At 44.6% G+C, this 27,942-nt stretch overlaps 2 protein-coding genes across 8 annotated transcripts in view; one reads left to right on the top strand and one right to left on the bottom strand.

Moving 5' to 3' along the window:
* Positions 1-27,942, bottom strand: part of IQSEC1 (IQ motif and Sec7 domain ArfGEF 1) — a 695,881-nt gene that overhangs the window by 559,838 nt on the left and 108,101 nt on the right. The gene's annotated exons all lie outside the window — the stretch shown is intronic.
* Positions 388-2,330, top strand: LOC141991275 (uncharacterized). The gene is made up of 2 exons (XM_074959589.1): positions 388-1,230; positions 1,810-2,330. Exons 1-2 carry the CDS (start codon positions 633-635, stop codon positions 2,328-2,330), a joined length of 1,119 nt encoding a protein of 372 aa, XP_074815690.1. The 5' UTR covers positions 388-632.

Below are 27,942 nucleotides of genomic sequence, written 5' to 3'. Positions count from 1 at the left end.
CCCCAGTGAAGCTACATTGCTCAGGCTTCGGCTTCCACCCCGGATGGTGGGATTCAGAGCCCCAGGCTTCGGTCCCATGCGATGGGGCTTTGGCTTTCTACCCTGGACCCCAGCAAGTCTAACACCAGTCCTGCTTGGTGGCCCCCCTGAAACCTGCATGCAGCCCCCCACTGGGCCCCAGACCCCTGATTGAGAACTGCTCCTTATGAGACTACCCACACCCTTAAGGAAAAATCCAGTCTTTGCATCTAGATGAGGCATCCTGCAGCACATTAAGCCCTGGTCTACACTAGGACTTTAGGTCGAATTTAGCAGCATTAAATCGATGTAAACCTGCACCCGTCCACACGATGAAGCCCTTTATTTCGACTTAAAGGGCTCTTAAAATCGATTTCCTTACTCCACCCCTGACAAGTGGATTAGCGCTTAAATCGGCCTTGCCGGGTCGAATTTGGGGTACTGTGGACACAATTCGACGGTATTGGCCTCCGGGAGCTATCCCAGAGTGCTCCATTTTGACCGCTCTGGACAGCACTCTCAACTCAGATGCACTGGCCAGGTAGACAGGAAAAGAACCGCGAACTTTTGAATCTCATTTCCTGTTTGGCCAGCGTGGCAAGCTGCAGGTGACCATGCAGAGCTCATCAGCAGAGGTGACCATGATGGAGTCTCAGAATCGCAAAAGAGCTCCAGCATGGACCGAACGGGAGGTACGGGATCTGATCGCTGTATGGGGAGAGGAATCCGTGCTATCAGAACTCCGTTCCAGTTTTCGAAATGCCAAAACCTTTGTCAAGATCTCCCAGGGCATGAAGGACAGAGGCCATAACAGGGACCCGAAGCAGTGCCGCGTGAAACTGAAGGAGCTGAGGCAAGCCTACCAGAAAACCAGAGAGGCGAACGGCCGCTCTGGGTCAGAGCCCCAAACATGCCGCTTCTATGATGAGCTGCATGCCATTTTAGGGGGTTCAGCCACCACTACCCCAGCCGTGTTGTTTGACTCCTTCAATGGAGATGGAGGCAATACGGAAGCAGGTTTTGGGGACGAAGAAGATGATGATGATGATGATGATGATGATGACGAGGTTGTAGATAGCTCACAGCAAGCAAGCGGAGAAACCGGTTTTCCCGACAGCCAGGAACTGTTTCTCACCCTGGACTTGGAGCCAGTACCCCCTGAACCCACCCAAGGCTGCCTCCTGGACCCAGCAGGCGGAGAAGGGACCTCCGGTGAGTGTACCTTTTAAAATACTATACATGGTTTAAAAGCAAGCATGTGAAAGGATTACTTTGCCCTGGCATTCGCGGCTCTCCTGGATATACTCCCAAAGCCTTTGCAAAAGGTTTCTGGGGAGGGCAGACTTATTGCGTCCTTCATGGTAGGACACTTTACCACTCCAGGCCAGTAACACGTACTCGGGAATCATTGTACAACAAAGCATTGCAGTGTATGTTTGCTGGCGTTCAAGCAACATCCGTTCGTGTGTTATCCTCAGGAGAGTGAGATATAATCCATGGTCACCTGGTTGAAATAGGGTGCTTTTCTTCAGGGGACACTCAGAGGAGCCCATTCCTGCTGGGCTGTTTGCCTGCGGCTGAACAGAAATGTTCCCCGCTGTTAGCCACAGGGAGGGGGGAGGGTTGAGGGGGTAGCCACGCGGTGGGGGGAGGCAAAATGCGACCTTGTAACGAAAGCACATGTGCTATGTATGTAATGTTAACAGCAAGGTTTACCCTGAAAGAGTGTAGCCAGTGTTTTATAAAATGTGTCTTTTTAAATACCGCTGTCCCTTTTCTTTTCTCCACCAGCTGCATGTGTTTCAATGATCACAGGATCTTCTCCTTCCCAGAGGCTAGTGAAGATTAGAAAGAAAAAAAAACGCACTCGAGATGAAATGTTCTCCGAGCTCATGCTGTCCTCCCACACTGACAGAGCACAGACGAATGCATGGAGGCAAATAATGTCAGACTGCAGGAAAGCACAAAATGACCAGGAGGAGAGGTGGCGGGCTGAAGAGAGTAAGTGGCGGGCTGAAGAGAGGGCTGAAGCTCGAATGTGGCGACAGCGTGATGAGAGGAGGCAGGATTCAATGCTGAGGCTGCTGGAGGACCAAACCAGTATGCTCCAGTGTATGGTTGAGCTGCAGCAAAGGCAGCTGGAGCACAGACTGCCACTACAGCCCCTGTGTAACCAACCGCCCTCCTCCCCAAGTTCCATAGCCTCCACACCCAGACGCCCAAGAACGCGGTGGGGTGGCCACCGGCCAGCCAGCCACTCCACCACAGAGAATTGCCCAAAAAAAAGAAGGCTGTCATTCAATAAATTTTAAAGTTGTAAACTTTTAAAGTGCTGTGTGGCATTTTCCTTCCCTCCTCCACCACCCCTCCTGGGCTACCTTGGTAGTCATCCCCCTATTTGTGTGATGAATGAATAAAGAATGCATGAATGTGAAGCAACAATGACTTTATTGCCTCTGCAAGAGGTGAACAAAGGGAGGAGGGGAGGGTGGTTAGCTTACAAGGAAGTAGAGTGAACCAAGGGGCGGGGGGTTTCATCAAGGAGAAACAAACAGAACTTTCACACCATAGCCTGGCCAGTCATGAAACTGGTTTTCAAAGCCTCTCTGATGCGTACCGCACCCTCCTGTGCTCTTCTAACCGCCCTGGTGTCTGGCTGCGCGTAACCAGCAGCCAGGGGATTTGCCTCAACCTCCCACCCCGCCATAAACATCTCCCCCTTACTCTCACAGATATTGTGGAGCACACAGCAAGCAGTAATAACACTGGGAATATTGGTTTCGCTGAGGTCAAAGCGAGTCAGTAAACTGCGCCAGCGCGCCTTTAAACGTCCAAATGCACATTCTGCCACCATTCTGCACTTGCTCAGCCTGTAGTTGAACAGCTCCTGACTGCTGTCCAGGCTGCCTGTGTACGGCTTCATGAGCCATGGCATTAAGGGGTAGGCTGGGTCCCCAAGGATACATATAGGCATTTCAACATCACCAACAGTTATTTTCTGGTCTGGGAATAAAGTCCCTTCTTGAAGCTTTTGAAACAGACCAGAGTTCCTGAAGATGCGAGCGTCATGTACCTTTCCCGGCCATCCCACGTTGATGTTGGTGAAACGTCCCTTGTGATCCACCAGAGCTTGCAGCACTATTGAAAAGTACCCCTTGCGGTTTATGTACTCGCTGGCTTGGTGCTCCGGTGCCAAGATAGGGATATGGGTTCCGTCTATGGCCCCACCACAGTTAGGGAATCCCATTGCAGCAAAGCCATCCACTATGACCTGCACATTTCCCAAGGTCACTACCCTTGATATCAGCAGATCTTTGATTGTGTGGGCTACTTGCATCACAGCAGCCCCCACAGTAGATTTGCCCACTCCAAATTGATTCCCGACTGACCGGTAGCTGTCTGGCGTTGCAAGCTTCCACAGGGCTATCGCCACTCGCTTCTCAACTGTGAGGGCTGCTCTCATCTTGGTATTCATGCGCTTCAGGGCAGGGGAAAGCAAGTCACAAAGTTCCATGAAAGTGCCCTTACGCATGCGAAAGTTTCGCAGCCACTGGGAATCGTCCCAGACCTGCAACACTATGCGGTCCCACCAGTCTGTACTTGTTTCCCGAGCCCGGAATCGGCGTTCCACAGCATGAACCTGCCCCATTAGCACCATTATGCATGCATTGGCAGGGCCCATGCTTTCAGAGAAATCTGTGTCCATGTCCTGATCACTCACGTGACCGCGCTGACGTCGCCTCCTCGCCCGGTAGCGCTTTGCCAGGTTCTGGTGCTGCATATACTGCTGGATAATGCATGTGGTGTTTAATGTGCTCCTAATTGCCAAAGTGAGCTGAGCGGACTCCATGCTTGCCTTGGTATGGCGTCCGCACAGAAAAAAGGCGCGGAATGATTGTCTGCCGTTGCTCTGACGGAGGGAGGGGCGACTGACGACACGGCTTACAGGGTTGGCTTCAGGAGGCTAAAATCCACAAAGGGGGTGGCTTTACATCAAGGAGTAATTCAGGCAGGACTTCACGGAGGGTTCCAATAAGAAATGGTGCACCTAAGTTATTGTTCTTTTTGGAACAAGGAGGTTAGCCTGGCCTCTGATTGATACATGGCTAGATCTACCTCGCAGCACCTTCTCTGTGAGTGACTGCAGTGTGACCTAGAGGAATGAGTCCCCTAGACAGGGGAGGAGGCAAACGAGTACAAAACAAATCTGGTCTATTTCTTGTTTTGATCCACTCCATCTATCTTTTACATCTTTGGCTGGCAGCAGACGGTGCAGAAGGACTGCAAGCCATCCACATCTCATGGCTGCTCGGCAGAAGATGGTACAGTACGACTGCTAGCCATCCTCATCTCTTGCCTGCCTGGCAGAAGATGGCACAGTACGATTGCTAGCCATCGTCATCTCTTGCCTGCCCGGCAGAAGATGGTACAATACGATTGCTAGCCATCGTCATCTCTTGCCTGCCCGGCAGAAGATGGTACAATACGACTGCTAGCAATCCGTATTGCCTGCCTGCTCACCATTAGACGGTTCAATACGACTGACTGCAGGACTAAAGAGAATGACCTGGTCAAGTCACCAAAAATTTAGTCCCTGCGCCCATGTCTGCCCAGGCGCTCCTGATCGACCTCACACAGGCTACCAGGAGTACCTCGGACATGACGAGGACGGCTACCAGTTGTATTGTACCGTCTGCTGCCACAAGGCAATGGGTTGCTGCTACTGTGTAGCAATGCCGTACCGCGTCTGCCAGCACCCAGGAGACATACGGTGACGGTTACCTGAGCGGGCTCCATGCTTGCGGTGGTATGGCGTCCGCACAGGTAACTCAGGAAAAAAGGCGCGAAACAATTGTCTGCCCTTGCTTTCACGGAGGGAGGGAGGGAAGGGGGGGACTGACGATATGTACCCAGAACCACCTGCGACAATGTTTCAGCCCCATCAGGCATTGGGATCTCAACCCAGAATTCCAATGGGCAGCGGAGACTGCGGGAACTGTGGGATAGCTACCCACAGTGCAACGCTCCGGAAGTCGACTCTAGCCTCGGTACTGTGGAAGCACTCCGCCGAGTTAATGCACTTAATGCACTTCTGTGGGGACACACACACTCGAATATATAAAACCGATTTCTAAAAAACCGACTTCTATAAATTCGACCTTATTCCGTAGTGTAGACATACCCTAAGATGATTACAGCATCCGATCTTACTAATCCTCTTCTCGTACCACTATGGAATAACCTGTGCCTCAGGATCAAGGCCAAGTCTACGCTTAAGACAATTTGGATAGAAAAACAATGAACAAACATTAAAGATATAATACAAGATGATAGAGTGGCCTCTTTCGATTACATATGCAATAAATATCATCTACCGTTATCTCACAGTTCCTCCTTTCAGTGGCTACACTCAAGGATTCATGCAAGGATAGGGGACAATGGTCTGTTTCAACTCTCTCACCTCTAGAAAAACATGTTAAGAAATATGGAAACAAAAGTCACTTTGTAAGAATTACTTATAGGCGGCTTACTGCTTTTGCCTCTCAACCTCAGCAAAAAATGGGAAAAAGAACTTTGCCTTACTATCACTATAGAAACCTGGGAGGTTATCCGACTTAATGTGAAAAATACTTCAAGCTCCTCATCTGTGAGATTCTTTCAGAACAAGATATTAAACAGGTAATGGTCTCCAGAACATTTGTTTAAGGCAGGACTGGCAACACACAGTGAATGTTGGAGATGCAAACAGCCCCATGCCAGCCACCCTTTCACATATCTTCTATACCTGTCAAGAAATGCATGTGTTCCGGAACACCATATTCAGTGCTCTGTCAAAAACATTAAATGTTGCTATTTTTTCCTTTTCCAAGCTGGTGTATTTTAGAGGTACTGGATGGGTTGGTATTTGCAGCTACCATTAAGAAATTGATTGCAGTTTTTAGTGGCCAAAACAGTTATTTTGAGAAAAATGGAAATCTGCAATTCCTCCCTCAGACACAGACTGGCTTAGTGAGCTCTCTATTACTGTATTAACAGCAAAAAAAAATGACTAACAGAAATGCTTGGAAAAAATAGGAGGATGTCTGGTCACACATGAAACTACTGCATGCTTTTGCAGTTTAGCCTTCAATACTTCTAGGTTATGTTCTCACTTATTTACCTATTTAGTCACTTAACAATTGTTGCCCTACGTGACCTCTATGGGTTCAGGTGTTCGGGTTGTTTTTTTTTCTCCCAGGTTTACAAATAATGAACATTGAATTTTGTTGTTTATATAGTATTTCCATCTTGTGCCTGTATTTATATGGCTTTTTCATGTATTTAAATAAGAACAATAAAAATAAAGTTTAAAACATTAGCTTTGTCAAAACAGTCCCAGGAATGTGGATTTTTTGCTTGAAAATAGGACTACTTTGTTATTTAAAAAAACCATTTTTTTTAAATTTAAGTGGTCACATTTCTCAGAAAATAAAAAACCCTAAGGATTTCACTATATTTGTCCCATTTTGTGAAATCTAAATGAAATGTAAAAACCTCTTCTGTTATGGTTTTTTAATTTTCTTCCAAGTACTATGGACAGCCCTAGTCAATCCTATGGTCTAGTACCTTTGCATGCTTACCAATACATTCCTTTACCTAGGCATTTGTCAACAAAATGTTTATATACCTTTTTAATATGCAACTTTAGTGCATATACTGGATAGCGCAGACTAATATCTGAATATTAACGTGTATAGATCTCAGAAGAGTTCTCTAAATTTACATGTACATTTTTAGGAATGCATTGTTTTAGTCAAGTCTTTGTGGAGAAAACAACTCTGTACACTCAAACTTAAATTGCCAAATTGTACATAAAATTCCAGATATGCGAGTTTAAAGAAAAGGATGAAGCTACTTTAAAAATTTATATCTCACAAGAGCCATTACAATCTAATAACATCAATAATCCATAGATAATGGATCACTGGGAAATGATAAAATTGCCCATTTTAATCCTTGCTCTGAAGATGTATCAAGGTGCATCTAGCTCAACAATACTGAGCAAATTATTAGGCAGAAGAATGACCTGGGAAAAGATTGAGGGTTATGGTGAATATTCAGTCCTTGAAATAATCAGGCAAGTGTTGTTCATGAACTATTCAGGTTTGTGATCTCACAAGTCAGAGTCTGAACAGTGTAAATAAGTGATTTAGCTTGATCTACCACACACACACAGTGGTGAATATATGGAGCAATGTGCCAAGTGAGACCATACAGGGCAATAATCTAAGTGAGTTCAACAGACAATTAAACATGCTTGTGGGGAAGACAAGAGGGGATTAAAGGAAATAGCCCATTAGGGAAGTGATATATAGAGAAATGTACATGGGTTGAGATGAAGGGTCATGTAATGTCTCCCTGCACAGTAAATCCTTATGTCCTACTATGCTAATTCTGTCCCTAGCAGCACGTTAGATATACAGGGAAGAGAAATAGGAAACTTTTCTTATTAATATTAAGAGAAACTTGGTTGTTATTGGATCAATACAAAAAATTTGGAAGGTGTCAGGCTCATTATTAACATTGACCCAAGTCAGAAGCATGCTTTCCACACTAAAAACAGATGACTTCAATGCAATGCAGCAACACAGAACTTTCAGAGCTGCAAATGTGCCTGTGTGAACAAATTCAAAACAAAATACTCATATGTATGTCTGAGATGCAAAATCAATCTTATATAATTGTTTGTGGAAGTTAAATAAATGGCACTCTCTGGCTTAAAAAAAAACAACAAACCACATTAGGATAAAATTTTGATCTTAATTTTCAAAGACGGTTGTTGGCTGAGCTAGGAGAATGTCTGAAGCAAGGTTCAGCCACCTATTTCAGACACATTCACATTCCCTCCTTCTACTCCATTCCCCACATCCATAGAAGATTTTAGGAGGAGTGGTTGAGGCACAGAGTGCAGATAGCCCCAGCAACGGAAATATGTAGGGTTTGCTGCAATTCTGCATTTATTTTTCTTTAGGAATGTCATTTCTGCACTGAAAATTGAGGCCTGAAAGAGGGGAGGTAGCTTGGGGGAGTGGGTAGTCTCAAGTGGTGGCACGTGCTGCTTCACTGGCACAATGCAGGATTCAAGAAAGACCTAGGTAGCCCGCCTACAGGGAAGCTGAGGAGAAGTTGTGCCTGAAACTCTGCTCCACGATTGGCTTACCTGTCTGATGGACAGGGGCACCCAGTTTTGTTACTGGTGGAAGCTACATCAGGAAAGATGTGTTAAGTGAATATTTTCTGAAAGTTAGGTCTCTCTTCAACAATAAACCAACCGGACCAGAACAGAGTGGTTGTCAAACAGAGTTATGCTAAGTAAATTGACATTTCTTCTAGAGTGTAGATGAGGATACTTTGCAGTAGGTGCTTACAAAAGAGGGTTGTCTAATGTCTGTCATGTAGGTCTGAGAGATCTTCCCTAATTTTCTCCAATTATAAAGAAATAAAATTAAAATGTCAGGATTTTCTTCATTCCTCAGTTTCCCCCTAAGTATTGGTCATTTTTAGATGTTTTCACTTTATAATAATCTGGAGGGTGACTCAAAGTGCAACATGTGCAGTAGTTTATCAAATAATTTGTTCAGCAAGCTCCATACCTACTACAAGCACAGAGAACAGTGCAGAGGACAGGACACAATAGATTCTGTAAGCAGACAGGCACAGCAAGAGAGAGAAACATGATGGGTATTTTTGGCATTTTCCCAATGGAAGGAAAGATTATGATTTCATCTACCTACCTCCTGTACTGTTTTATAAAAGAAACAGTCGAGTGATATTGTACATCTGCTGGACAATTAAATTTGATGATTTTATCCTTGACATTTAAACTGCTCTTAACACTGAAAACCTTTTTATTTTTATTTCCAGAAAATTAACTCCTATAAAGAGGCCCATCCAATGGGAGGGTGTACAAATGAAAAATAACTCCTATAAGAAGAATGCATGGTACTGCAAGAGAGCCTTACAAATGGGATTAGCTGTGTGTGTTATATTTATTGAGATATGAACAGTGACAGACATAATTTCATTAGTCGACCATGACAAGGGTAGAACAGTTCATTACATTCTGATGCCTGCTGATCGTTCTGCCTTTGATTAAATATTGAATAAACGAATTGCAACTAATTCTAAAAGTGTTGTTAAATCCTAACATTTCTAATAGCTCTTTAAGGTAAATGCAATTAAGAGAGAACAGTAAGAGGATGTAATGGTCTACATTAGTCATATTTATTACATAGACTGTACTGTAGAATGGATTTGATCAACTGTAAAATACTATGCTATACTTTTATTTTGTGGACTGCTTATATCTATACATTTGTATCTAAGTTTAAAGATACATATTTAGCAGTCTTTTGCACAAAAACATCCATGCATAATATATATAAGCACTGACAGTAATTATATGCACAAATAACTAGTTAGTTATCTAACTGGTCATTTACCTGCACATACTAAACAAACAAACAAACAAACAAACAAACAAAATCTAGTGCTTGGCTGGTTCATACTTACCATAATTTTACATTTTCAATTTTTTAAAGAGCTACAAACGGATTCTTCAAATAAAAATATTTGAAACAATCCACAGAAGTTGCCAGCAGGTGCTGCACATTGCATTCATGTTGGTAAAACCCACATACCTCACCATCATGTATTTCCTATATATCATGTATGTGTATAAAATACACATGTATCAAATATATGTATGTGTGCGTACAACCATTCTAATCATAATATCTAATCAAATTACGACAAGCCTCTGAAATCCTGCTTTAAATTAGTTCTCAAAAGTAGAGTAGAGTTACACAGGTGAATTAGAATGATTTAAACTTTTGATGGTGGCATGGGTATATAAGATGAAATCCTGGCCCCCCTGATGTCAATGGAAATTTTGCCATTGACTTCATTATGGCTAGGATTTCATGCACAAATTTTATCATCAGGAGTTTGGGACAGGCATATAAATAATTAGTGGTGAAGCTATACATGGAGTTATGCAGATTATCCCAAACAAGTGCAGACAACCTCTTTATACGACAGCATTGTGTATTCTATATATACACAGAAAAAATATTTTTGTCATAGTTTGAGAATTTGAAACACATTTGAGACTATTTTTCATAACCCTGCATTTGCCGTTATCCAGCTGTACAGGGCTCAGAGGGCGCCATAAAAACCTCTCAGAGTGAGCTAAAATAGCTGCTCTACACATAAAGATGTTACAGCTTTAAAGCCTGCTATCTCAACTCTTCCCAAAACTAGAAAGTAGGTGCTATGTCACACTGGAAAGTAGGTAACTCTTAAAAATGGTTAAAATCTCACATTTGTAGCTCAGCAAGAAATGCAAGGGGACCCACTTCAAAACCATGACATTTTTATGTAGAGAAGAGCAGTCATTGGCCCAGGAATTATATCTTCCCCATCCTGACCTTCAGGGAGATGTAATTTTCAAGAGAAAATGCCATTTTTGGCAGAAAAGGAGAAAACATTTATGTCGCAGTTTGATTTATATATTATACATATGGTGGCAATTTTAAGCTGCTGATTGATTTGTAATGTTAGAATAAATCCTAATGATGGATTAGAGAATTTAGGACATAGGTCTGCATGTAATCACAAGTATGCCCTCCATATTTACACACTTATAAATGCCCACACAGGTACACATATGTGCTCTCCTGTATTTTCAGAAGTATCACTAGGAATATTATTTCTTATGGGACAAAAATGAGAAGACTGCAAAGAAAAATCTGGGCTCTCTTATAGTTAGTTACCTTATAATTAGGGCTGTTGATTAATCGCAGTTAACTCACGCAATTAACTCAAAAAAATTAATCTTGATTAAAAAATTAATCGTGATTAATCAGTTTTAATCTCACTGCTAAACAACAGAATACCAACTGAAATTTATTAAATATTTTGGATGTTTTTCTATAATTTTCAAATATATTGATTTCAGTTACAACACAGAATACAAAGTGTACAGGGTTCACTTTATATTGTTGTTTTTAATTGCAAATATTTGCATTGTAAAAGTAATAAACAAAAGAAATAGTATTTTTCAATTCACTTCATACAAGTACCGTAGTGTGATCTCTTTATTGTGAAAATGCAACTTACAAATGTAGATTTTTGTTGTTGTTACATAACTGCACTCAACCAAAGGTTTAAGAGTCTGAAGTGCCTTCCAAAATCTGAGAGGGATGAGATGTGGAACATGGTTTCAGAAGTATTAAAAGGGCAATACTCTGATGCGGAAACTATAGAACCCAAACAACCAAAAAACAAACAAAAAAAACCCAAAAAAGGCCCAGTCTTCTACCGGTGTCATCTGACTCATCTGATGAAAATGAATATGAATTGGTCCACAATGCTTTCAATCGTTGTTGAGCAGAACCCCTCATCAGCATGAACGCATGTCTTCTGGAATGTGGTTGTTGCATGAAGGGACACATGAATATTTAGCACATATGGCAAGTAAATATCTTGTGACACCAGCTACAACATCATGTGAATGCCTGTTTTCACTTTCAGGTGACATTGTAAACAAGAAGCAGGCACCGTTATCTCCTGTAAATGTAAACAAACTTGTTTGTCTGAGCGATTGGCTGAACAAGAAGTAGGACTGAGTGGAATTGTAGGCTCTAAAGTTCTACATTGTTTTGTTTTTGAGTGCAGTTATTTTCGTACATAATTCTACATCTGTAAGTTCAACTTTCATGATAAAGAGATTTCACTACAATACTTAGGTGAATTGAAAAATACTATTTCTTGTTTTTTACAGTGCACATATTTATCATTAAAAATAAATATCAAGTGAGCACTGTACACTTTGTATTCTGTGTTGTAGTTGAAATCAGTGTACTTGAAAATGTAAAAAAATCCAAAAGTATTTAAAATAAATGGTATTCTATTGTTGTTTAACAGCGCGATTAATCGTGAACAATTTTTTTAATCGCTTGACAGCCCTACTTAGAATACATACTTTTGTTCCCCTCCCTTCCCCCTCAGGTTTTAATCTCTACTGACACCAAAAATTCTTTAATTCACATTAGTAAAGAATAAATGATTTTCACATATCACCACAAAATGGTCATATCTCATATGCGTCAGTAACTGGTGTAATATTACTGGTCATTGGTGACCTTTGAGTCCTATAACCAATGACTTTTAAGGGAAAAAAAAGTATTTATATTGTTGCAACAACAAAAAAGTCACTATGCAATGGTATGTGATGTGTATCTACTTCCAGTCCATCAAAATGGCAGCAGGCAATTCTACAATGAGTGCTCTTGTCTGGGAATTTGTAGCCCTCAGAAGAGAAAGCAGCAAAATAAATTATCTGTTCAACCAGGTCTCTAGTCAACTACCTGTTGGTTAGTATGATACAGTTTCGTTGACTGTATCAGTTGGACATTATGTGTTTTTGCAGTTCTTTGTTGTAATGATATGAAGCATAACATGTTATGGCAATGGGCACATAGAAAAAGTTGTATACACAAGTATGTTAATCTTATCAAAAAGATACACACCACATATATGCACTCTCTGCTGCATTGGATTTATCTTCCTTCAGATAAAATAGTGATTGAATTGGGAATGCCCCTTTTATTTAAAGAGTTAGCTTTGTGAGGCGGTGGTTGGCAATGGAATTTTCAATAATACAATAATTTTAACTCTTAATTATGTTTTATGCCCAAAAGTGATACATAGACCCAGCCCCTGAAAGGCAACCAGAAAAAAAGAAATTTCTAGGTGTGTTTAATGATGATAAGATTCTGTCAGCACAGAGACATCATAATGATCTTTTAAGTTGATAGAAGAAAGCAACCCACTATATTTGGAAGATCTAAGACTCAAGACACCATGGAAGCAAACCAGAATGGATTTCCACAGTCATTTCCTTAGGGTAATAAATTTACTCCTATATAAGTCAACACATATAAATTTAAAACTGATGACGGCAGATGAATTTCATACATATCCATATATACATTAACTACAGTTGAGCCAGTGATTAGCCCGAGCCACAAATTTTAGATCCATGTCTCAATTTCAAAGTTCAGGAGTGTTTGGAAATGGGGTTTGGTTCCAGCCAATCTCTAATCAGAGTCCTAGTTTAAAAAAAACCCTGTAATAAATGTTCGTATTAACTTACTTAGAATGATTATTTGGTTGAAATAAAATGTCCTGGTATGCTGTAGCATCTTGAGTAATACCAATAAGAGAATTAGGACAAAATTTTCATAAGTGGCTATTGATTGGTAGGTATTTTAATACTGAGATACGCAACTTGGGACACTTTGCTCAGCATTTCTAAGAATCAGACCCATTCTCATCTAGCACTAATGTCAATAGAGACTACCAGGTGCTCAGCACTTGTCAACGTCAAGGTATCTTTAGGGAAGCACCCAAAATAAGAAATCCTTGCTGAAATTTTTTTTTGCCCTGATCAGTTTTCTGGTATTTGCTCAGATTTCCTTGCTCTTGCCAAAACTAAGGAATAAGGGAACATAGTATGGTATGTCTATTTATCTACAGAAGTATCTGTTACATATTTTACAGCTGCCCTCCTAGCTATAGGATTAATTGTTGCATCATGCCTCCAAAGTAGACTTGTATAGCTATAAGGAGTTTAAGAATTTATCTAAAAATATACTGTACAAACTACTAGTATTTATGGATATCTAACCTTAATGCTGTATTTATCTTACGGACAGGTACAGCACAGGCAAGCTTTGCCACTGGGATTTGTTAAGTTTCTTTTAGAGAGATGAAGGGGTAGCAAGGATCCAAGCTTATTCCATGTCCATTGTTGAAACAACACAGGGTGCCAGTTGTGATGTGTATCTCTGACTAAGACTACCCATTTTCTGAGCAAAAACCAACCATTTCCAGGAATCCAGGCACTACACAATTGGACTGTCTTTGAACCAATGAACTAAAAATTAAAAGCTCAGTATCCCATTGTCAGTTCCTGAGTCATAAAGAACTCCTTTGTTTTCAGTGGAGATGTTAATTTTCTTCTTTATCTCCATTCACTGATTTTCACATCATGCAATGATTTATATCCACTTTCCCCCAACCAGCAGTGCAACAGTGTTATTTCTTTTTGACAAATAAAATGCTTTGCCCCACCCCTGACACTGGTTTAGAAAATGCACTCCAGACTACAATTAATCAGATTCTGGGTCTGGTGAGCAGCAATAATAGCAGAATAATGTGAAAGGTGGCTTTAAAACAGATTTCTGCTTTGCAATTTCTCCTGGAAACCATTAGCATTACAAACAACTGTTTTAACTGCATGTTACTGAATGAAAAGAGAAACCATGTGAACTAGAAAATACAGTGAAAGGAGCTGCTCTCAGTGACATAAGCGAACACACAGGAACCAGGATAAATAATAAGGCTGGGACAGGAACCATCAATAGTACAGTAATCCATAGCAGTGGCTCTCAACCTTTCCAGACTACTGTACCCCTTTCAGGGGTCTGATTTGTCTTGTGTATCCCGCAAGTTTCACCTCACTTAAAATCTACTTGCTTACAAAAATCAGACATAAAAATACAAAAAAGTGTCACAGCACACTATTACTGAGAAATTGCTTCCTTTCTCATTTCTACCATGTAATTATAAAATAAATCAATTGGAATATAAATATTGTGCTTACATTTCAGTGTATAGTATATAGAGCAGTATAAACAAGTCATTGTCTGTATGAAATTTTAGTTTGTATTGACTTTGCTAGTGCTTTTTATGTAGCCTGCTGTAAAACTAGGCAAATATCTAGATGAGTTGATGTACCCCCTGGAAGACCTTTGTGCACCCCCAGGGGTATGCGTACTTCTGGTTGAGAACCACTGTTCTATAGCAAATGAAAACACCAATCATTTATTTCAAGAGTCAGAATCACTTCCCATAACATCCTGACCTGAGAATCACACAGTACTTACACCACTATAGTGATGAAAGGGTGGTCAGATGAGGCTGTAGTCACTCTTCCCCTGGAACTACAAGGTGAGGACAAAGCTTAAGAACTGCCATTTGTGGGAAGTCAATTCAAAACACACGCAATGTCTATTTGCCTATCCAGGAAGATACAAGTAAAAACAAGTATTAAGGTGACGTTTATATTTTACACATTATGTATATTTTTATACCTATTGGGGTAGCCTATAGCCAGATTGCCAATGGGGTTCTCAGTCTCTAAGATGACACGATTATCTTAATGCCAGTTTTGTGTATGAATTTCTCTGAAAGGAGGCTTATCATTTTAAAGAACAACGTTCTTCAAATTGTAAAGGACTCTGACTCCATGAAAGTTCCTGGAGCTACATAAATTATTTCCACAGATTCCTGCCAGTCAAAGGCTCAAAACTGCACTCTCATCCTCATAACTGAGCCAATCTTGATAAATTCATTCTAAAAATATACTACACAGTTAATAGCAGTTCGGAAAAAAGCATGACTGAAGATACTGCTGGAACAATATAGGTCTGTAGTCAATAAATACAGTTGGTCCGTGCTACAAAATGAGGTTTTGCTAATTTGATATACTCATCCAGACAGAGGAGTTTCCCACTCTGCTCACATACAGATGGACCAGTTTCTAGACCTAGATTTTGGCATAACTTTTTGCCTTAATCTGCCCTCTTTTGCGGTTGCTACTGCCATCAAAAACAGTTAAATATTTAACAATTGCATATTAGCCCTATTTGTATTCTTTGGTCAATCAAGATAAACAAGGTATGGAGAAATGCCAGATTTGTATATCTAATTAGTAGAAACGCAATGTACAGATAAGGACAAATTTTTGCTTTTCTCACTAATGAGAACATCAATCCAGACAGTTGGTGCAGATCCTGAGCTGGTGGAATTTATAAATTGGCATAGCTCCATTTAATTCAACGGAGCTTTGCTAGTTAATACCTCCTGAGGATCTGGCCCTGGGGTGAATCATACCACTATCTCAAGAGAACCTGGTTGGGAGGCATGCAACATATCTAATAGTACCAGGGCATTCATTCTCAGAGCGCCTTCCCGCTAAACAGCAGATCTGAAGTTCCCATCCAATCTATTGGAAAAGCAGAGAATTTTCCAACTATAGCACAGCACATCTTAGCACAAGCAGACAATTTGATGGTAAAATTTGTGAAGCATTTAACAAAAATATGTCTGTCTTCTTGTAATGGCTGCAAAACTTCATGTGTTGGCACTAATTTTGGAGCGGCAAGACCTAGCTTGGGCAGATTTGACTGAACACCAATTCCTTGAAGTCACTTCTGCAGGAAGAATGGGTTAACTGCTCAGACTGCCAGCCTTCTCTTATCTTTCCTGCTTTATGGAATGTCTTTAGGGCCAAAAGATGACATGCAGGTGAATATGAGAGTTTGAGACACTCAGGATAATCTGTAAACTGTCTGGTAGATATAAGTGAAGAGCTACATAAATAGTACTGACACAGGAATTGCTATGCCAGATCACTGCAGTGGTCTATCTAGTTCGGTATCATGTCTCAGATAAACCAACTAATTTGTCTGCCTCAGTGTTATATTGTGTCAACGAATTCCACACCTTAAAATGATGCATTATATAAGAGAATTTCCTTTCACCAGCTTTAAATCTGTTGCCTTTCAGTTTAAATTACTGTTGCCTTGTCCTTATCAGGTCCTCGTGAGTGCTCCTTCCCGGCCACCCACTAGGATTGCTGTAAGGAGAATCCAAGATCCTGCACTCTGGGAGTCCCAGAAGTGTATTAAGCTGCAGGAGCCTGAGCAGAGTCCAGCCACTGCCCCACTCTCAGGAACCATAGGCACAATCTCAGGGGTCAGATCGTCTATCTGGCACACCCCCAAGTGTGGGAACCCAGTGTCCAGCCACCTAGCCCCTATGGGCACAGAACTGACCCTTCAGACTCCCCAGTATTTAACACCCCCCTCTTCCAGAACTCCACCCCAAAAGTGTGAAGCTTCTGGTTTACAGGTTAACTTCACCAGGGGCACACAGCAGTTGTGAAACACTCAACACGCAAACACATTTTGTTTAATCGACCAGTTTTTTATGCTCTTTACTTAACAGATAAAGCACAGGAGAGCACAGATCATACAAAACATTAAAACATGCTAAACACAATGTCCCTCACTCATGTCTACACTACAAAATTAGGTCGATTTTATAGAAGTCGATTTTTAGAAATCGATTTTATACAGTCGATTGTGTATGACCCCACTAAGCGCATTAAGTCGGCGGAATGCATCCTCAATACTGTGGCTAGCATCAACTTACAGAGCGGGGCACTGTGGGTAGCTATCCCAGTCTCCGCTGCCCATTGGAATTCTGGGTTATGCTCCCAAAGCCTGATGGGGCAAAAACATTGACGCGGGTGGTTTGGGGTACATGTAGTCAGTCGCCCCTCCCTCCCTTCCTCCCTCCATGAAAGCAACGGCAGACAATAGTTTTGTGCCTTTTTTCCTGGGTTACCCATCCAGACGCCATACCATGGCAAGCATGGAGCCTGCTCAGCTCACCATTGCTGTTGTGAGCATTGTAAAAACCTCACGTATTATGCTGGAGTATGTGCAGAACCGGGCTAAGAGATACCAGCATAAGGATGATTGTGATGAGGACATGGACACAGACATTCCTGAAAACACAGGCTGTGGCAATTGGGACATCATGGCGGCAGTGGGGCTGGTTGATACAGTGGAATGCTGATTCTGGGCCTGGCAAACAAGCACAGACTGGTGGGACCACATAGTCTTGCGGGTATGGGATGATTCACATTGGCTGTGAAACTTTCGCATGCGTAAGTCCACTTTCCTTGAACTTTGTGAGTTGCTTTCCCGTGCCCTGAAGTGCAGGAATACCAGCATGAGAGCTGCCCTGACAGTTGAGAAGCGAGTGGCAATAGCCAGTGGTGAGCTGGAGATGGTTCACACAAACCGATTGTTAAATTAGGAATCAGTTTTTGAACCAGTTGTTAAAAATTGTTATGGCTCCCTGAGCTCCCGGCCGGGGAGGCTCCCTCGTCCCGTCCCCGTCCCCCACCTTCCCCACTCTCGCAGAGCCTCAGTGTGCCACGCCGCCGGCGTCCTGAACCGCTCCTGGGCAGCTCTGCAGCTCCTGCCGCTTTGAGCAGCATGGTAAGAGGGTGGGGCTGTGAGCTCCAGCGGGCCGCACGGCATCCAAACACGCTGCCCTGAGCAGCATGGTAATGGGGCAGGGCAGAGCGGGCAGGGCAGAGCAGGGCCGGGACTGGGAGGAAGGGTTGGATAAGGGGTAGGGAGCGGTTGGAAGGAGCGGAGGTTCTGGGCGGGAGTGGTCAGGGGATGGGAGGAGGTTGGGTAGGCGTGGGAGTTCTGGGGGGTTTGTTGAGCAGGGCCGGTGCAACCATTAGACAGACTAGGGAGTCGCCTGGGGTGCCAAGTGGTTGGGGGTGCCAAAAAGCGGTGCCCCCCCCAAATTTTTAAACAGCAGAGCACAAGGCTGCTGCTGCTCCCCGCCTCCCAGCTCCAGAGGGGCTGCCCACGGCATGGCCAGTCCCTCCCCTCAGGGGAGCAGCCAGCGGCGGAGCAGGGAAGGGAAGGGAAGGTCTAGCACTAGCAGCTGCGCCTTGTTCCCCGTGCCGTGGGCTGAGCCAAGCTCCCCGCCGCCCCCGGAGCTCGCAGCGGTGGCTGCCAACACCACTGAGAGCCCTGGGGGTGCTGGCTTGGGCATGTGGGGGGGTGGCTGACTGCCTGCGCCGCCGCCGCTGAGAGCCCAGGGAGGGGGGGCAGCTGGGAGCCCGGCTCAGGGGCAGCAGGGCTGGCTGCCTGCACCGCCGCTGAGAGCCGAGAGCAGCTGCGCTCTTCTCTTCAGGCAGAGAAGCTGGGTGTCTACTCCACCTGCAAGGTACCATGCCGGGCCGCAGGGGGCCGCAGGGAGCCACACGGGCCCATGAAGTGCCAGGGGGTGGGCAGGTCCAGTCCCTTGCCTGGGGAATGGTGTATGTGGGAGCAACCCAGGCAAGGGACTGGACCTGCCCACCCCCTGGCAACCCCCTGGCAACACCTCCCCCAGCCAGTGCCACCCCCTCCAACACCCACTAACCAGCTACCTTTTCCCCTGTGCACCCCCCCGCCCCAACAACGCACCCTGTCCTGCCACTTTTGCCTCTGGGCAACCTCTACCTGGCAACCACCCCCAGCCAGCCACAGTCACTTTCACCCCTGCATCAACCTTGGGACTCCCTCCCCCCCCGCACCTGCCATCTCCCTCCTGCCAACTCCTTGTGCAAACCCCTCCCTGCCACCTTCACCCCCCTGCAACAACCCCGGGCACATACACCCCCCTGCCTACCAGCCCCTTGCAACAACCCCCTCCTGCCCACTTCTCCCTTGTGCCACTCCCTCCCTGCCACTGCACCCCCTGCAATGACCCCCTTTTGCCTCTGAGCAATCTGTTCCCTGCCACTACACCCCCGCCCCCTCCACCTCTTGGCACATCCCTTAAATCAGAACTTTTTATAGGGAACCAGTTAAGATTTTGGCAGCTCATCACTGGCGATAGCCCTGTGGAAGCTTGCAACGCCTGACTGCTACCGGTCAGTGGGGCATCAATTTGGAATGGGCAAATCTACTGTGGGGGCTGCTGAGATCCAAGTAACCAATGCAATCACTGATGTTCTGTAATCAAGGGTAGTGACTCTGGGAAATGTGCAGGTCATAGTGGATGGCTTTGCTGCAATGGGATTCCCTGACTGTGGTGGGGCGATAAACGGAACGCATATCCCTATCTTAACACTGGACCACCTTACTAACCAGTACATAAACCGCAAGGGGTACTTCTCAATGGTGCTGCAAGCACTGGTGGATCACAAGGGACGTTTCACCGACATCAATGTGGGATGGCTGGAAAAGGTGCATGATGCTTGCATCTTTCAGGACTCTGGGCTGTTCGAGCAGTTGCAAGGAGGGACTTACTTCCCAGACCAGAAAATTACTGTTGAGGATGTTGAAATGCCAGTAGCTATCCTTGGGGACCCAGCCTACCCCTTGCTGCCATGGCTCATGAAGCCGTACACAGGCAGCCTGGACAGAAAGGAGCAGTTCAACTATAGGCTGAGCAAGTGCAGAATAGTGGTAGAATGTGCCTTTGGACGTTTAAAAGCTTGCTGGCGCTGTTTGCTGACTAGGTTAGACCTCAGTGCAACCAACATTCCCATTGTTATTGCTGCTTGCTGTGTGCTCCATAATATCTGTGAAAGTAAGGGAGAGATGTTTATGGCGGGGTGGGAGGTTGAGGTAAATCGCCTGGTGGCCAATTTTGAGCAGCCAGACACCAGGGTGCTTAGAAGAGCACGGGTAGGTGCGCTGCGCATCAGAGAGGCTTTGAAAACCACATGACTGGCCAGGCTATGGTGTGTCAGTTCTATTTGTTTCTCCTTGCTGCAAACCCACCCCCTTTGTTGATTTTAATTCCCTGTAAATCAACCACCCTCCCCCCTTCAATCAGAGCTGGCAAAGGAAATAAAGTAACTATTGTTTTGAAACCATGCATTCTTTCTTTATTAATTAAAAAAAAGTGAGATAACTGACAAGGTAGCCTGCGTGTGGTGGGGTACAGGAGGAGGGAAGGACAAGGCCACATTGCTCATTGTAGCCACACTACAAATCAAAACTGTTTGAATGACAGCCTTCTGTTGCTTGGGCCATCCCTTGGAGTGGAGTGGCTGGGTGCCTGGAGCCTCCCCCCAGCATTCTTGGGCGTCTGGGTGAGGAGGATATGGAACTTGGGGAGGAGGGCAGACAGTTATACAATGGATACAGCAGGAGTCTGTGCTCTTGTTGGCTTTCCTGCAGCTCCAACAGATGCTTCATCATGTCTGTTTGCTCCCCCATTAGCCTCCTGCCTCTGCTCTTCACTCTCACTAAATAATTTCCTGGCCTATGCCACTGAATGCCTTCATGCATTAAGCTGTGCCCTATCAGTGCGGGAGGACTGCATTAGCTCGGAAAACATCATCTCGAGTGCGTTTTTTTCACCTTTTAATCTGCTATAAGCTCAGGGACAGAGATGAAAGGGGGAGTATAGAAATATTTGCACCTGGGGGGAGATAAAAAGGGTGAGTACAATTTAAGATGATACATTTCTGAGAACAAAAGGGAGACTCTTTCACAGTGAATCAAGCAATTCACAGCAGACAGCACATGCGCTTTAGGTACAAGGTAGCATTTTGTCTTTTATATTGAGCGCCTGCCGGTATGGTGACGCATCACACATGGCTGGGCAACAGAATTTGGTTTCCAGGCAGCCATGGTAAACCTTTTGGTATGCGGGGTTGGCTTCTTACACCTTCATAACATGTGGGAATGGTTTCAAACGTCAGCGCCATCCTTTCCCATAGCAAGCAATGTCAGTTGGGTTTCACATTTAAAAGGAGGGGCTGCAGTTTTCAGGTGGATGTGCAGCACACACCTCCCCCCACCCCACTGCGTGGCTATTCTCTGGGATGATCCCTTTTAGCCAAGCGCAAACAACCCAGCATGAATGGGGTCCTTTTACTGTTCCCTTACAAAAATTCCCCTATTTCAACCAGGTGACCATGAATGATATCACTCTTCTGAGGCTAACACAGAAAGATATAGAGCAAATGTTGCTTGAATGCTACCAAAACCCAGGACAATTCGCTGCCATGCTTTGTGCTGCAATGATTCCAGACTACTTGCTTTTAAACCCTGTACTGTAGTTGCAAATGTGCACTCAGCAGAACTGCCTTCTCCAGCTTCAGGGTCGGGGATCGCGCCTTGGGAGGGTATTGGCTCCAGGGTGATGAAAAGGTCCTGACTGCCGGGGAGAACAGATTCACCGCTTGCCTGCTGCTCATTCGCCTCCTCTTCCACCTCCTCTTCCTCATCCACAAAATCCTCCTCCCTGTTACGTGAGACTCCCCCCTTGCAGGTGTCCACGGACAGTGGTGTGGTAATGGTAGGGTTCCCCCCCTAGAATGCCATGCAGCTGATCATAGAAACGGCATGTCTGGGCCTCTGACCCAGAGCAACTGTTTGCCTCCTTTGTCTTTTGGTAGGCTTGCCTGAGCTCCTTAACTTTCATGTGGCACTGCTGTGTGTCCCTGTTGTAGCCTCTCTCCACCATGCCCTGTGCTATTTTGGCATATATATTAGCATTTTTTCTTTTTGGTCAGAGTTTGGCCTGCACAGATTGTTTTCCCCACACAGCAATCAGAACCAGTGGCTCCAGCTCCCGAGCTGGAGCTAGTTTGCGATTCTGGGGGGACTGTATGGTCACCTGTGCTGCTGAGCTTGCCACACTGACCAAACAGGAAATGAAATTCAAAATTTCCCAGGGCTTTTCCTGTGTACTTGGCTAGTGCATCAGAGTTGAAAGTGCTGTCCAGAGCGGTCACATTGGAGCACTTTGGGATAGCTCCTGGAGGTCAATACGGTCGAATTGCATCTGCTCTACCCCAAAGTCGACCCAGCAAGGTCGATTTTAGCGGTACTCCCCTAGCCAGGGAGGAGTACAGAAGTCGATTTTAAGAGCCCTTTAGGTCAACGGAACAGGGTTGGTTGTGTAGATGCATTCATTTTAAAAATCGACCTAACATGGCTAAATTTGACCTCACTCTGTAGTGTAGACCAGGGCTTACTCTCCCTTCCCTTGAGAATCCTTGGGGGATAATCTGTGCTCCCACAGACAGGGCAGGGGTCCTCCACCTTCTTGCATACCCTGCCTCTGCAGCAGCCTCCCTCATCTTAACCTAGCTCAAAATGCCTTTCCCCCCTACCCCCCTCTTTTATAGACAAAAGGGGAAAGTGTTATCTCCTAGATAGAGCAAACCTCTTGTTCCAAGGTGTTTTACTTTGAAGAGATGATCATTATGTGCTGATCATTCACCATTGTGTCTGGCCTGGCAGAGACATGACAATCTTGGTAACTCATGGCAGATCCTCATACTTATAGGCTTTCTGTGACATAATTTCCTGACACAATTTCAAAAAATCATCCAAAATTCCAGTACAGACAGAATATCCCCAAGTCTCTGAATCCCCTCTCTTTCAGCTATATTTTTTTCAGACAGAGTGACCAGAACTGAACACATTTTTCCAGGTGAGGGCATACCATTGATTCATATAATAGCATTTTAATAGTATCAGTTATATTTTTTATCCCATTCTTTATACATCCTAATAGTTTGTTTGCTTTTTTGTCCATTGCTCTGCCCTAAGCAGAGGTTTTCATTATCTGTCCAAAAATGATGCCTAGGTTATTTTTTTCCTGAATGGTTAGTTAGGTCTGGTCTACACTATGAGGTTAGGTCGAATTTAGCCACATTAGGTCAATTTTATAAGCAATGCGGCTACACAACCAACCCCGTTACGCCGACCTAAAGGGCTCTTAAAATCAGCTGCTGTACTCCTCCCTGACGAGGGGAGTAGCACTAAAATCAACCTTCCTGGGTCAAATTTCGGGTACTGTAGATGCAGCGCTGTGCAATTCAATGGTATTGGCCTGTGGGAGCTACCCCAGAGTGCTCCAAGGTGACTGCTCTGGACAGCGCTTTCAACTCCGATGCACTAGCCAGATATACAGGAAAAGCACAGGAACTTTTGAATTTAATTTTCTGTTTGGTCAGTGTGGAAAGCTCAGCAGAACAGACGACCATGAAGTCCCAGAATCGCAAATGAGCTCCAGCATGGAGCAAATGGGAGACACTGGATCTGATTGCTGTATGGGGAGAAGAGTCTGTGCAGGCAGAAATCTGATCCAGCAGAAGAAATGCTAATATATATGCCAAAATTGCACAAGACATGGTGGACAGAGGCTACACCAGGGACACACAGCAGTGCCACGTGAAAATTAAGGAGCTCAGGCAAGCCTACTAAAAAAAGACAGAGGCAAACGGTAGCTCCGGGTCAGAGGCCCAGACATGCCGCTTCTATAATCAGCTGCATGGCATTCTAGGGGGGGACCCTACCATTACCCCACCACTGTCCATGGACTCCTGCAAGGCGGGAATCTCACGCAACAGGGAGGAGGATTTTGTGGATGATGATGATGAGGAGGAGGATATTGCGCAGAAGGCAAGTGAAGAATCCGTTCTCCCCGGCAGCCAGAACTTTTTCCATCATCCTCCCAGAGCGTATTGTTCCCAGACCCTGAAGGTGGAGAAGGACCTCTGGTGAATGCACATTTGTAACTACACTACAGGGGTTAAAAGCAATTGTGTTTAATGTTTGATTTGCCCTGAAGAATTGGGATGCATTCGCGGCCAGTACAGCTACCGGAAAAGTCTGTTAATGTGTCTGGGGATGGAGCGGGAATCCTCCAGGGATATCTCCATGAAGCCCTCCTGGAGGTACTCTGAAAGCCTTTGCAGAAGGTTTCTGGGGAGGGCTGCCTTATTTCATCCACCACAGTAGGAAATTTTACCATGCCAAGCCAGTAGCAAGTAGTCTGGAATCATTGCAGCACAAAGCACAGCAGCGAATGGTCCTGGATTTTAGTTGCCTTCATGCAACATTTGGTCTTTATCTTTCTGTGTCAGCCTCAGGAGAGTGATATCATTCATGTTCACCTAGTTGAAATAGGGGAAGTTTTGTAAGAGAACAGTAATCCCTTCTGTTTGGTGATCCCCGGCACATTAGAACCTGGTCATGCTGGGCTGTTTGCGCTTGGCTAAAAAGGATCATCTCAGAGAATAGCCACACGGGGGCGGGAGTGTGCTGCACATCCACCCCGAAACCCGCAGCCCCTCCTTCTAAATGGCAACCGCAGACCCTCCTTTTAAATGGCAAAATCAACTGGCATTGGTTGCTATGGGAAAGGAGGGTGCTGGAGTTTGAAACCGTTCCCACATGTTATGAACGAAGAAGAAGCCAACTCCGCACACCCTTTAGCTTACCATGGCTGCCTGGAAACCGAATTCTGTTGCCCCGCCGTGTGTGATGTGTCACCATAACGACAGCTGTTCAATAGAAAAGACAAAATGTAACCTATCTAAAACACATGCGCTGTCTGCTGTGAATTGCTTGATTCACTGTGAAAGAGTCTCCCTTTTGTTCTCAGAACTGTATCACCTTAAATTTTACTCTCCCTTTTTTCACCCCATGCAGCTGCAAATGTTTCTATGCTCCCCGTATCAACTCTGTCTCTGAGGTTATCGCAGATTAGAAGGCGGAAAAAACACACTCACGCTAACATGTTTTCAGAGCTCATGCAGTCCTCCCTTACTGAGAAGGCACAGCTGACTGCATGGAGGCATTTGGTGGCAGAGGCCAGGAAAGCATACAGTGAGCATGATCGAAACACGCAGGAGGAGATGCTGAGGCTAATGGGGGAGCAAACAGACATGATGAGGCATCTGGTGGAGCTGCAGGAAAGGCAACTAGTTTACAGACACCCACTGCATCCATTGTGTAAACGCCTGCCCTCCTCGTCAAGTTCCATATCCTCCTCACCCAGATGCCCAAGAATGGGGGGGATGTGCGGGGGGGGGAGGCTCCAGGCACCCAGCCACTCCACTCCAGAGGATGGCCCAAGCAACAGAAGGCTGTCATTCAAACAGCTTTGATTTGTAGTGTGCCTACAATAAGCAATGTGGCCTTTTCCTTTCCTCCTCCCCCAAATCATCCAGGCTACGTTTTACTAGTCAGCCTTGTCAGTGATCTCTTTTTTTTAAGAAAGAAAAAGAAAGAAAGAAAGGTTTCAAAACAATAGGACCTTTATTCCCGTGGTCGAAGCGGGGAGGGGAATCAGCTTACAGGGAAGTACATTCACCAAACAGGGCGGCTATGCATCAAGGACAAACACACACAACTGTCACACCGTAGCCTGGCCAGTCATGAAAGTGGTTTTCAAAGCCTCTCTGATGAGCAGCACGCCTAGCTGTGCTCTTTAATTGTCCTGGTGTCTGGCTGTTCAAAATTGGCTACCAGGCAATTTGCCTCAACCTCCCACCCCGTCTCACCCTTACTCTCACAGATATTATGGAGCACAAAACAAGCAGCAATAACAATGGGAATATTGGTTGCGTTGAGGTCTAACCTACTCAGCAAACAGTGCCAGCGCCCCTTTAAATGTCCAAAGCCACATTCTACCACCATTCTGCACTTGCTCAGCCTATAGTTGAACTGCTCCTTACTGCTGTCCAGGCTGCCAGTGTACGGCTTCATGAGCCATGGGAGCAAGGGGTAGGCTGGGTCCCTAAGGATAACTATTGGCATTTCAACATCCCCAAATGGTACATTTTCTTAGTCTGAGAAGGGAAAGTCCCTTCTTGCAGCTTTTCAAACAGCCTGGAGTTCTGAAAGATGCGAGCATCGTGCACCTTTCCCAACCATCCCACGCTGATGTCAGTGAAACGGCCCTTGTAATCCACCAGTGCTTGCAATAGCATTGAGAAGTACACCTTGTGGCTTATGTACTCTTTGGCAAGGTGGTCTGGTGCCAAGATAGGGATATGCGTTCCGTTTATCACCCCACCACAGTTAGGGAACCCCATTGCAGCAAAACCATCCACTATGACCTGCACATTTCCCAGAGTCACTACCCTTGTTAGCAGAAGGTTATTGATTGCCTTGGCTACTTGGATCACAGCAGGCCCCATGGTAGATTTGCCCACTCCAAATTGATTCCCAACTGACCGGTAGCAGTCAGGCTTTGCAAGCTTCCAGAGGGCTATTGCCACTCGCTTCTCAACTGTCAGGGCAGGTCTCATCTTGGTATTCCTGTGCTTCAGGGCGTGGGAAAGCAACTCTCAAATTTCAAGGAAAGTGGCCTTAAGCATGTGAAAGTTTTGCAGCCACTGGGAATCATCCCATACCTGCCATTGCTTTCAGGCAGGGAAGAAGGGGAGACTGATGACATGTACCAAAAAACAACCCGTGACAATGTTTTTGCCCCATGAGGCCTTGGGAGCTTAACCCAGAATTCCAATGGGCAGCAGGGACTGTGGGATAGCTATCCACAGTGCACCACTCTGAGTCGATGGTATTGAGGACACACTCCGCCAAACTAATGCGCTTAGTGGGGACATGCATGATCAACGGTATAAAATCGGTTACTAAAGATAGACTTCTATAAAAATCGACCTAATTTTGTAGCGTAAACATGCCCTTAGTTAATTTAAAACCCAGCAACATGGATGAGTTGTTCAAGGTATTCTTTCCAATGTGCTTCTTCATGATGTTGAAATTAATTGTTAACATGGTGCCCATTCACCCAGCTTGATTAGATCTGTCTGAAATTCTTCAATCCACTCTCTAATCTTAACAAATCTTTTATGTCACCTGTAAGTGTTTCCACTTTACTCTTCACAGCCTCTACTAAATTCTTAATAAATACATTAAACAGCATGAGTCCTAATACAGATGCTTGGTCACTGTACTGTTAACTTTTGCCATTTTAAGAGTTATTCGTTTATTCTTTCTGTGTGTTTTCTGTCTTTTAAACAGTTCCTGATTCATTACTGTACTTTACCTTTCTGCCCATAATTAATCACCACTGGCTTGTGAAATGCCAATGGGCTAAAATAGCCTTGTGAAAGGCTTTTATTTCTAGAAGAGATAATGCCTCTCCACCCTTCTAGTGGACCCCATATTCCTGGCATGAAGACAACACAGATGTTCCCACATAGTCAATGAGACAGTGTTATTAGTATCCAAGTCATATCAATAGATTTTTTGGCCGTCACTGAAGTTTCAATAGTTATTCTGTCTCTCAGGGAGTATCAATCTTGATAGCACAGAGTTTGGATAGTTTCTTAAAAAAAAAAATCTTCCAGGATTTAAAAGTAACCACACTCCATAGACCACACGAGATACTATAGGTAGCTAAATATGTGGGTATGCTGTCTAGCCCTAGGCGCAAGTACTATGTATTAAT

This window comes from Natator depressus, chromosome 7 (genome assembly GCF_965152275.1).
Source record: "Natator depressus isolate rNatDep1 chromosome 7, rNatDep2.hap1, whole genome shotgun sequence".
Taxonomy (NCBI): Eukaryota; Metazoa; Chordata; order Testudines; family Cheloniidae; genus Natator; species Natator depressus.
Note: the sequence above shows the minus strand (reverse complement) of the source record. Positions and strands in the feature narration are given on the sequence as shown.